This window comes from Bombina bombina, chromosome 1, assembly GCF_027579735.1.
Source record: "Bombina bombina isolate aBomBom1 chromosome 1, aBomBom1.pri, whole genome shotgun sequence".
NCBI classification, from domain to species: domain Eukaryota; kingdom Metazoa; phylum Chordata; class Amphibia; order Anura; family Bombinatoridae; genus Bombina; species Bombina bombina.
The window spans coordinates 375,665,915-375,678,396 of NC_069499.1; the positions used below are offsets into that span (position 1 = coordinate 375,665,915).

General features: G+C 39.1%; 1 protein-coding gene across 1 annotated transcript in view; it reads right to left on the reverse strand.

Moving 5' to 3' along the window:
* Positions 1-12,482, reverse strand: part of LRP1B (LDL receptor related protein 1B) — a 2,715,774-nt gene that overhangs the window by 131,957 nt on the left and 2,571,335 nt on the right. The window contains exon 84 of the mRNA XM_053698264.1: positions 3,827-3,991. Within this exon, the coding sequence (XP_053554239.1) occupies positions 3,827-3,991 (165 nt within the window). The remainder of the gene's footprint in view (positions 1-3,826; positions 3,992-12,482) is intronic.

A 12,482-nucleotide genomic window follows, 5' to 3' on the forward strand; every position in this document is an offset into this window, starting at 1 on the left:
ATGCCGCCGCGGCCGTGACAGGCGCACAAGGGGCTGTAAAATAAAACCTTGTTGAATAAACATTTTCTTAAGGTAACCCTCCAATTTTTTATCCATTGGATCTGAAAAAGCACAACTGTCCTCAACCGGGATAGTAGTACGCTTTGCTAAAGTAGAAACTGCTCCCTCCACCTTAGGGACCGTCTGCCATAAGTCCCGTGTAGTGGCGTCTATTGGAAACATTTTTCTAAATATAGGAGGTGGGGAAAAAGGCACACCCGGTCTATCCCACTCCTTGCTAATAATTTCTGTAAGCCTTTTAGGTATAGGAAAAAAATCAGTACACACCGGTACCGCATAGTATTTATCCAGCCTACACAATTTCTCTGGTACAGCAACTGTGTTATAGTCATTCAGAGCAGCTAATACCTCCCCAAGCAACACACGGAGGTTCTCAAGCTTAAATTTAAAATTAGAAATCTCTGAATCAGGATTCCCCGAATCAGAGATGTCACCCACAGACTGAAGCTCTCTGTCCTCATGATCTGCATATTGTGACGCAGTATCAGACATGGCCCTTACAGCATCTGCGCGCTCTGTATTTCTCCTAACCCCCGAGCAATCGCGCTTGCCTCTTAATTCAGGCAACCTGGATAATACCTCTGACAGGGTATTATTCATGATTGCAGCCATGTCCTGCAAGGTAATCGCTATGGGCGTCCCTGATGTAATTGGCGCCATATTAGCATGCATCCCCTGAGCGGGAGGTGAAGGGTCTGACATGTGGGGAGAGTTAGTCGGCATAACTTCCCCCTCGTCAGAATCTTCTGGTGATATTTATTTTATAGTTAAAGACTGATCTTTACTGTTTAAGCTGAAATCAATACATTAATACACATTCTCCTATGGGGCTCCACCATGGCTTTCAAACATAATGAACAAGTAGTTTCCTCTGTGTCAAGCTTGGAAAACACTTTAAACAAGTTTACAAGCAATATAAAAAACGTTACTGCACCTTTAAGAAACACAAATTTTGTCAAAATTTGAAATCACAGTGAAAAAAAGGCAGTTACACTAACGAAATTTTTACAGTGTATGTAACAAGTTAGCAGAACATTGCACCCACTTGCAAATGGATGATTAACCCCTTAATACCCAAAAAATAATAAAAGACAAAAACGTTTTTTTGTTTTTTGTTTTTTTTTTCAAACAGTCACAACAACTGCCACAGCTCTACTGTGGCTTTTTACCTCCCTCAAAAACGACTTTGAAGCCTTTTGAGCCCTCCAGAGATGTCCTGGATCATGCAGGAAGAAGCTGGATGTCTGTGTCTGTAATTTTTGCTGTGCAAAAAAACAGCAAAATAGGCCCCTCCCACTCATATTACAACAGTGGAAAGCCTAAGGAAACTGTTTCTAGGCCAAATTCAAGCCAGCCATGTGGAAAAAAACTAGGCCCCAATAAGTTTTATCACCAACTACATATAAAAACGATTAAACATGCCAGCAAACTTTTATATTACATTTTTATAAGAGTATGCATCTCTATTAATAAGCCTGATACCAGTAGCTCTCACTGCATTTAAGGCTTTACTTACATTAGTTCAGTATCAGCAGCATTTTCTAGCAAATTCCATCCCTAGAAAAATATTAACTGCACATACCTTATTGCAGGAAAACCTGCACTCCATTCCCTCTCTGAAGTTACCTCACTCCTCAGAATATGTGAGAACAGCCATGGATCTTAGTTACTTCTGCTAAGATCATAGAATACGCAGGCAGATTCTTCTTCTAAATACTGCCTGAGATAAACAGTACACTCCGGCACCATTTAAAAATAACAAACTTTTGATTGAAGAATAAACTAAGTATAAAACACCACACTCCTCTTACGACCTCCATCTTGGTTGAGGCTTGCAAGAGAATGACTGGGTATGACAGTTAGGGGAGGAGCTATATAGCAGCTCTGCTGTGGGTGATCCTCTTGCAACTTCCTGTTGGGAAGGAGAATATCCCATAAGTAATGGATGATCCGTGGACTGGATACACTTAACAAGAGAAATTCAAACATACAGCAAATATGATAACATTTTACATAAAGCATAATCAATATCTACTAAAATTGACATTTCAAGTGGTGCAAGGTCCAGTGAGTATATTCTTCTGCCAGGAATTTATGCATTGGGTCCTAGGGGTGAATCAATCAAACCTATCTGTGAACACTATTTTTAAAGTAAAACATGGTGGTAAAATAATCATGTTAAGGGCTTACTTTTCATGAACAGTTAATGGGAAACCAGGAAGATTAAAGGCAAGAAAGGTAAAGTCAAATATAAATGAAAAAAGTGTTTAATTTTCAAGATGTTTTAAACTTTGTAAACATTCAACTTTAATATACAGTAGACAAAGATGAGACTAATCTAATGCTAATCTTAACTGTTATTTTTAAAACAAGAAACATGTCTAAGTCTAAGCCAACCCTCAATATAATTTAAACTTTGTGGAAAACTTTTAATAGCCTATTAAAGGGACATAAAACACTTTCATGTGGTAATATACTATGATATAGTGTATATAGAAAAAAACTCTGCAATATAATTTTATTTATTTTGTCCCCTTTTCCTGTAATTCCATTCTGAAATTGTGAGCTTTTCAGTTCCTGTTAGAAATGGTAGTGCAGAACACAGTTATATTCCACACAGCCATTGGCTGCACACTCTAATGACCTATTTATGACTGTTTCTAATTGGCCACAGCAGAGAAGGCAGCCTAAGTTACAACATGGCAGCTTTCATTCTTTTATACTAAAACTTTACACTTATTTTGTCAATACTTAAACAGTTAATGAAACTTTAAAAAATACATCTACATGTTATTCTCAGACTAATATAAATATCAAATACATATAGAGCTAGTACATTTAATTTTTAGTTTAAAGATTTGTTTTACAAAATAAATATTTTGCACGTTCACGAATTTGTGTATGGGATATAACTTCAGTGTAAAAATTCCAAATAAATACCTCATAATACCATTTTGTAATATGAGATAATATTCAAAAGTCATTGGTGGGAGGAACCTTATGCAGGTAGATATTTAGTAAACATAGGTTCTAATTAACTTGTTATTTATTAATTGGAGCTTCATCTTTTTGTATTTTACTGAAACCATATTGTTAATTTAACACATTTAAAAACAATCTATGATTTTCAGTCAATAATAATGATACATTTGAAATATAGCGATAACTATAGGGATACAGAATGCTACAATAAAGAAGTTTGTAAATATCAGTTGTCTTTAAGAAACTTTCCTAATTAATTAAAAAAAAAATTCCCTTGGCCACTTCTAGAGTATAAGACTCAGCAATATAAAGGACATAACATATTACTTGTGCAACAGAGGTGCCTTACCTGAACCAAAAAACCTACAGACTAGCATCAATAAACCAACCACAGCATACATTATTCATGAAGTAAAACTGCTGTCTGTATGTGATTCATATGCTTGTCATAATTTGTCACCAGTGTGTTGTGCTGAATTGAAAAAACACCCTACCACCTGTTATCTTATCGATTCAAAGTAATTCCCTCTTACCATGCATCTGGATCCAAAGATTTATTCACAGATTGCTAGATTATGCGCAGATATTTCCAGACAAACATATCTATTTTTATTATTTTCATCTCTCTAATATACAAAGCAAAAACATTTAGCTGGCATGAACTCCAGTATATTGTATTCTTGCACTTTATTGCATGCCAGAAATCTCTAATGATTTATTAGGATAAATAAGTATACAATGGCAATATTGATAGCACAAATCAGATTTCATTATAAACATTTACCTAGCACAGATGCTGTACAGGTCCCTCCGTTCAGACAGTAATTGTTGCACTGGTTAACTTCACATCTTTCTCCAGAGTAATTCGGCCAGCAATGGCATCTTGGATCACCTTTTTCATTTATAACACATCTCCCTCCATTTTCACAAGGCAATTTACATGCATCATCTGCACAATAGTAAACATGAATAAAGACATACAAAACAGATACTTTAAAACATATGTGAGAGCTATAAAATGACACAATTAAACATTTATTATCTGTAATGAAATAAGAGACAGGTGATGAGTTATTGAAGCATTGCTTCTGTGTATGAAATCTATTTGTTCAATCTTCAGTGCACAACAACATGAGCCATCGTGTAACAAACTTCATCTAAAACCTTCTCATCTGTAACTTTTTTTTCCTAATCATAAGTAAACTTCTGCATGACATGAGATTAGTCAACATCATCAACTTCATAATATAATAAACCTTTTAAGTAAAATTTGGCTTGTTTTATTAAACTTTCTTGCTAAGTGGGTACTTATTTGTTGTCATAAATGGAAATGCACACAGGCTTGTGAATTGAAACAATATCACATACTTAAAGGGATATCAAACAGTAAATACATGCTAGGCACAATTATTTTTCTATAGCAAAGATTAGCCTTATAGTAAAATGTGGATGCATTTTTTATGGTTTCTATTTTTTTAAATAAATAAGATACAAGTGTAAAGTTTAAGGTTCTATAAAGTACTTTAGCTTAAATAATAGTCAGTGCCAAGTTTAAACTTATGTCTTCCCCTTATCTCTTTCTTCTGCTGAAGATAATAAGGGACAGAAATAAAACAGACAATAAAACAGGCTGTGCAAACATGGCTGTGTGGAAACCCTGTTAGATAATTACTTTATGAATCCAATATTCCATACAGCCTTGTTTGCACCTTGTCTTTTATTACCTGTTTTATATATGTCCCTAATTGTCCTTAGCAGGAGAAAAGAAGATAAGGCAAAATGTAAGTTTTAACATGGCAGCTTCCATTACTTTATATAAACTCAGCACAAAGTTATAACTAAACAGTTTAATAACTCTTTCATGAAAATATGTGTTAACAATTACATTTTTGATAGGTAAGTACATGGATGCACAAAATAGACATGTTCTATAATGTTGTGTTGAGGCTTAGGACATTTTTACTTGTAATGTCATACTCTGCATCATTTATACACAAACATAAAAAAAACTTTTTAGAAATGAAAATATATAAATACATTTTGGGATGCTCTAAATGTGAAAAATGTTTACATAAATTGTCAAAACATAATTCAACATATTATCCATTACCAGGGCTAACATGAAAAAGTAATTACTTTTTGTTAACCGCGTTAATAAAAATTCATAGCAAGAGCATGTAATATTGCTTAATTTCTGAAATGAGGCAAAATAATTTATAATAAAACTACCTATAATAAAATTCATAACGCTCTTAAGATGCTTAATGTTGCTAAAAGTAACAGACGGCTAGATTATGAGTCTTGTAGGTACAGCAGTAACTGCACACTTTTTTGGCCGTCACGCAACGTAACTACCGCACCTTTCAAAAAGTTCTTTTTCAATGGGACTTACAAAGCGCCGGTATTACGAGTTTGCCTGTCCGGTCAAAAAGTGAGCGGTACAGCCTATAACTGCAAGATCTGTACCGTCACCTGAAAGTCAGTAGTTATGAGTTTTACGTTACAAGGCCGTAGCATAAAACTCATAACTAAAGTGCTACAAAGTACACTAACACCCATAAACTACTTATTAGCCTCTAAACAGAGGCCCTCCCGCATCGCAAACACTAAAATAAAATGATTAACCCCTAATCCGCCGCTCCGGACATCGCCGCCACTATAATAAACATATTAACCCTTAAACCGCCGCATTCCTGCATCGTAAACACTAGTTAAATATTATTAACCCCTAATCTGCTTCCCCCAATTTCACCGCCACCATACTAAATGTATTAACCCCTAAACCTAACTATAAGTCTAACCCTAACCCTAACGTAACCCTAACCCCCACTAACTTTAACATAATTAAAATAATTCCAAATAAAAATTACAATTAATACCTAAATTATTCCTATTTAAAAGTAAATAAATACTTACTTGTAAAATAAAACCTAAGCTAGCTACAATATAACTAATAGTTACATTATAGCTATCTTAGGTTTTATTTTTATTTCACAGGTAAGTTTGTATTTATTTTAACTAGGTAGACTAGTTAGTAAGTAGTTATTAACTATTTACTAACTACCTAGTAAAAATAAGTACAAATGTACCTGTAAAATAAAACCTAACCTGTCTTACAGTTAACCCTAACATTACACTAAAATTAAATAAATTAAAAAATACATTTATCTAAATTACAAGAACTAATAAACACTAAATTACACAAAAAATAAATAAAATTATAAGATATTTAAACTAATTACACCTAATCTAATAGCCCTATCAAAATAAAAAAGACACCCAAAATAAAAAAAAAACCTAGCCTACACTAAACTGCCAATGGCCCTTAACCCCTTAACGACTGACGACGTGCAGGGTACGTCCTCTAAAAAATGTCAGTCAAGGACGTACCCTGCACGTCCTCAGTCTGGAAAGCAGCTGGAAGCGATCCTGCTCGCTTCCAGCTGCTTTCCGGTTATTGCAGTGATGCCTCGACATCGAGGCATCCTGCAATAACACTTCCTGGCCATCCGATGCAGAGAGAGCCACTCTGTGGCCCTCTCTGCACCGGACATCGATGGCCGGTATCGTTGGTGGGTGGGAGCCGACTTGGGAGGCGGGTGGGCGGCCATCGGTGATCTCTGTAAGGTTGAGGGGGGCGGGATCGGGGGGGGAGCTTTCGGGGGCGCGCGCGCGTGCACAGGGGGTGGCGGGCGGGCGTGTGCACGGGGCGGGAGCGGGTGGGAACCGCTACACTACAGAAAAAGTTAGGAGTAAAAGTGTAATAAAAAATTAAATAAACATTTTTTTAAAAAAGCATCTAAGCGATCTGGAAGGGTGGGGGGTTGTTATTGGGGGGGGGAAGCTACACTACAGAAAAGAGACATTTTTTTTAAATAAAAAAACATATTTTCACTAAAATGGGTACTGGCAGACAGCTGCCAGTACCCAAGATGGCGCACATTATGTCAGAGGGGGAGGGTTAGAGAGCTGTTGGGTGGGGGATCAGTGAGGTTGGGGGCTAAGGGGGATCCTACACAGAAGCATATGTAAATATGCTAAAAAAATGCACAAAAAAGCACAAATTTTCCTTTTATTTTAGTACTGACAGAGTTTCTGCCAGTACTTAAGATGGCGGGGACATTTGTGGGGTAGGGGAGGGAAGAGAGATGTTTGGGAGGGATCAGGGGGTCTGATGTTTCAGGTGGGAGGCTGATCTCTACACTAAAGCTAAAATTAACCCTGCAAGCTCCCTACAAGCTACCTAATTAACCCCTTCACTGCTAGCCATAATACATGTGTGATGCACAGCGCCATTTAGCAGCATTCTAATTACCAAAAAGCAACGCCAAAGTCATATATGTCTGCTATTTCTAAACAAAGGGGATCCCAGAGAAGCATTTACAACCATTTGTGCCATAATTGCACAAGCTGTTTGTAAATGATTTCAGTGAGAAACCTAAAATTGTGAAAAACTTAACGTTTTTTTTAATTTGATCGCATTTGGCGGTGAAATGGTGGCATGAAATATACCAAAATGGGCCTAGATCAATACTTGGGTTTGTCTACTACACTACACTAAAGCTAAAAATACCCCAAAAAGCTCCTTACATGCTCCCTAATTAACCACTTCACTGCTGGGCATAATACACGTGTGGTGCGCAGTGGCATTTAGCGGCCTTCTAATTACCAAAAAGCAATGCCAAAGCCATATATGTCTGCTATTTCTGAACAAAGGGGATCCCAGAGAAGAATTTACAACCATTTATGCCATAATTGCACAAGCAGTTTGTAAATAATTTCAGTGAGAAACTGAAAGTTTGTGAAAAAATTTGTGAAAAAGTGAACGATTTTTTGTATTTAATCGCATTTGGCGGTGAAATGGTGGCATGAAATATACCAAAATGGGCCTAGATCAATACTTTGGGATGTCTTCTAAAAAAAAATATTTATATGTCAATGGATATTCAGGGATTCCTGAAAGATATCAGTGTCCCAATGTAACTAGCGCTAATTTTGAAAAAAAAAATGGTTTGAAAATAACAAAGTGCTACTTGTATTTATGGCCCTATAAGTTACAAAAAAAGCAAAGAAGATGTAAACATTGGGTATTTCTAAACTCAGGACAAAATTTAGAAACTATTTAGCATGGATGTTTTTTGGTGGTTGAAGATATGTAACAGATTTTGGGGTTCAAAGTTAGAAAAAGTGTGTTTTTTTCCATTTTTCCTCATATTTTATAATTTTTTTTATAGTAAATGATAAGATATGATGAAAATAATGGTATTTTTAGAAAGTCCATTTAATGGCGAGAAAAACGGTATATAATATGTGTGGGTACAGTAAATGAGTAAGAGGAAAATTTCAGCTAAACACAAACACCGCAGAAATGTAAAAATAGCCTTGGTCCCAAACGGACAGAAAATGGAAAAGTGCTCTGGTCACTAAGGGGTTAAAAGGGCCTTTTGCAGGGCATTGCCCCAAAGAAATCTGCTCTTTTACCTGTAAAAAAAACATAATTTATGCTTACCTGATAAATTCCTTTCTTCTGTTGTGTGATCAGTCCACGGGTCATCATTACTTCTGGGATATAACTCCTCCCCAACAGGAAATGCAAGAGGATTCACCCAGCAGAGCTGCATATAGCTCCTCCCCTCTACGTCACTCCCAGTCATTCGACCAAGAATCAACGAGAAAGGAGAAACCAAGGGTGAAGTGGTGACTGGAGTATAATTTAAAAGATATTTACCTGCCTTAAAACAGGGCGGGCCATGGACTGATCACACAACAGAAGAAAGGAATTTATCAGGTAAGCATAAATTATGTTTTCTTCTGTTATGTGTGATCAGTCCACGGGTCATCATTACTTCTGGGATACCAATACCAAAGCAAAAGTACACGGATGACGGGAGGGATAGGCAGGCTCATTATACAGAAGGAACCACTGCCTGAAGAACCTTTCTCCCAAAAATAGCCTCCGAAGAAGCAAAAGTGTCAAATTTGTAAAATTTGGAAAAAGTATGAAGCGAAGACCAAGTTGCAGCCTTGCAAATCTGTTCAACAGAGGCCTCATTCTTAAAGGCCCAAGTGGAAGCCACAGCTCTAGTAGAATGAGCTGTAATTCTTTCAGGAGGCTGCTGTCCAGCAGTCTCATAGGCTAAACGAATTATGCTACGAAGCCAGAAGGAGAGAGAGGTAGCCGAAGCCTTATGACCTCTCCTCTGACTAGAGTACACGACAAACAGGGAAGACGTTTGTCGAAAATCCTTAGTTGCCTGCAAGTAGAACTTGAGGGCACGAACTACATCCAGATTGTGTAGAAGACGTTCCTTCTTTGAAGAAGGATTTGGACACAAGGATGGAACAACAATCTCTTGATTGATATTCCTGTTAGTGACTACCTTAGGTAAGAACCCAGGTTTAGTACGCAGAACTACCTTGTCTGAGTGAAAAATCAGATAAGGAGAATCACAATGTAAGGCTGATAACTCAGAGACTCTTCGAGCCGAGGAAATAGCCATTAAAAACAGAACTTTCCAAGATAACAATTTTATATCAATGGAATGAAGGGGTTCAAACGGAACACCCTGTAAAACGTTAAGAACTAAGTTTAAACTCCATGGCGGAGCAACAGCTTTAAACACAGGCTTGATCCTAGCTAAAGCCTGACAAAAGGCCTGGACGTCTGGATTTTCTGACAGACGCCTGTGTAACAAGATGGACAGAGCTGAGATCTGTCCCTTTAATGAGCTAGCCGATAAACCCTTTTCTAAACCTTCTTGTAGAAAGGACAATATCCTAGGAATCCTAACCTTACTCCAGGAGTAACCTTTGGATTCGCACCAGTATAGGTATTTACGCCATATCTTATGGTAAATCCTTCTGGTAACAGGCTTCCTAGCCTGTATCAGGGTATCAATAACCGACTCAGAAAAACCACGTTTTGATAAAATCAAGCGTTCAATTTCCAAGCAGTCAGCTTCAGAGAAGTTAGATTTTGATGTTTGAATGGACCCTGTATCAGAAGGTCCTGTCTTAGAGGTAGAGACCAAGGCGGACAGGATGACATGTCCACTAGATCTGCATACCAAGTCCTGCGTGGCCATGCAGGCGCTATTAGAATCACTGATGCTCTCTCCTGTTTGATTTTGGCAATCAATCGAGGAAGCAGCGGGAAGGGTGGAAACACATAAGCCATCCCGAAGTTCCAAGGTGCTGTCAAAGCATCTATCAGAACCGCTCCCGGATCCCTGGATCTGGACCCGTAGTGTGGAAGTTTGGCGTTCTGGCGAGACGCCATGAGATCTATCTCTGGTTTGCCCCAACGTCGAAGTATTTGGGCAAAGACCTCCGGATGAAGTTCCCACTCCCCCGGATGAAAAGTCTGGCGACTCAAGAAATCCGCCTCCCAGTTCTCCACTCCCGGGATGTGGATTGCTGACAGGTGGCAAGAGTGAGACTCTGCCCAGCGAATTATCTTTGATACTTCCATCATTGCTAGGGAGCTTCTTGTCCCTCCTTGATGGTTGATGTAAGCTACAGTCGTGATGTTGTCCGACTGAAACCTGATGAACCCCCGAGTTTTTAACTGGGGCCAAGCCAGAAGGGCATGGAGAACTGCTCTCAATTCCAGAATGTTTATTGGCAGGAGACTTTCCTCCTGATTCCATTGTCCCTGAGCCTTCAGAGAATTCCAGACAGCGCCCCAACCTAGTAGGCTGGCGTCTGTTGTTACAATTGTCCAGTCCGGCCTGCTGAATGGCATCCCCCTGGACAGATGTGGCCGAGAAAGCCACCATAGAAGAGAGTTTCTGGTCTCTTGATCCAGATTCAGAGTAGGGGACAAGTCTGAGTAATCCCCATTCCACTGACTCAGCATGCACAATTGCAGCGGTCTGAGATGTAGACGTGCAAAGGGAACTATGTCCATTGCTGCTACCATTAAGCCGATCACCTCCATGCATTGAGCTACTGACGGGAGTTGAATGGAATGAAGGACACGGCATGCATTTAGAAGCTTTGTTAATCTGTCTTCTGTCAGATAAATCTTCATTTCTACAGAATCTATAAGAGTCCCCAAGAATGGAACTCTTGTGAGAGGAAAAAGAGAACTCTTCTTTTCGTTCACTTTCCATCCATGCGACCTTAGAAATGCCAGAACTAACTCTGTATGAGACTTGGCAGTTTGAAAGCTTGAAGCTTGTATCAGAATGTCGTCTAGGTACGGAGCTACCGAAATTCCTCGCGGTCTTAGTACCGCCAGAAGGGCACCCAGAACCTTTGTGAAGATTCTTGGAGCCGTAGCCAATCCGAATGGAAGAGCTACAAACTGGTAATGCCTGTCTAAGAAGGCAAACCTTAGATACCGGTAATGATCTTTGTGAATCGGTATGTGAAGGTAAGCATCCTTTAAATCCACTGTGGTCATGTACTGACCCTTTTGGATCATGGGTAAGATTGTCCGAATAGTTTCCATTTTGAACGATGGAACTCTTAGGAATTTGTTTAGGATCTTTAAATCCAAGATTGGCCTGAAAGTTCCCTCTTTTTTGGGAACCACAAACAGGTTTGAGTAAAACCCTTGTCCTTGTTCCGACCGCGGAACCGGATGGATCACTCCCATTAATAACAGATCTTGTACACAGCGTAGAAACGCTTCTTTCTTTATCTGGTTTGTTGACAACCTTGACAGATGAAATCTCCCTCTTGGGGGAGAGAATTTGAAGTCTAGAAGGTATCCCTGAGATATGATCTCTAGCGCCCAGGGATCCTGAACATCTCTTGCCCAAGCCTGGGCAAAGAGAGAGAGTCTGCCCCCCACTAGATCCGGTCCCGGATCGGGGGCCCTCGGTTCATGCTGTCTTTGGGGCAGCAGCAGGTTTCCTGGCCTGCTTGCCCTTGTTCCAGGACTGGTTAGGTTTCCAGCCTTGTCTATAACGAGCAACAGCTCCTTCCTGTTTTGGTGCAGTGGAAGTTGATGCTGCTCCTGCTTTGAAATTCCGAAAGGGACGAAAATTAGACTGTCTAGCCTTAGCTTTGGCTTTGTCTTGAGGCAGGGCGTGGCCCTTACCTCCTGTAATGTCAGCGATAATTTCTTTCAAACCGGGCCCAAATAAAGTTTGCCCCTTGAAAGGTATATTAAGTAATTTGGACTTAGAAGTTACATCAGCTGACCAGGATTTTAGCCACAGCGCCCTACGTGCCTGAATGGCGAATCCTGAGTTCTTAGCCGTAAGTTTGGTTAAATGTATTACGGCCTCCGAAATGAATGAATTAGCTAGTTTAAGGACTCTAAGCCTGTCCGTAATGTCGTCCAGCGTAGTTGAACTAAGGTTCTCTTCCAGAGACTCAATCCAAAATGCTGCCGCAGCCGTAATCGGCGCGATGCATGCAAGGGGTTGCAATATAAAACCTTGTTGAACAAACATTTTCTTAAGGTAACCCTCTAATTTTTTATCCAT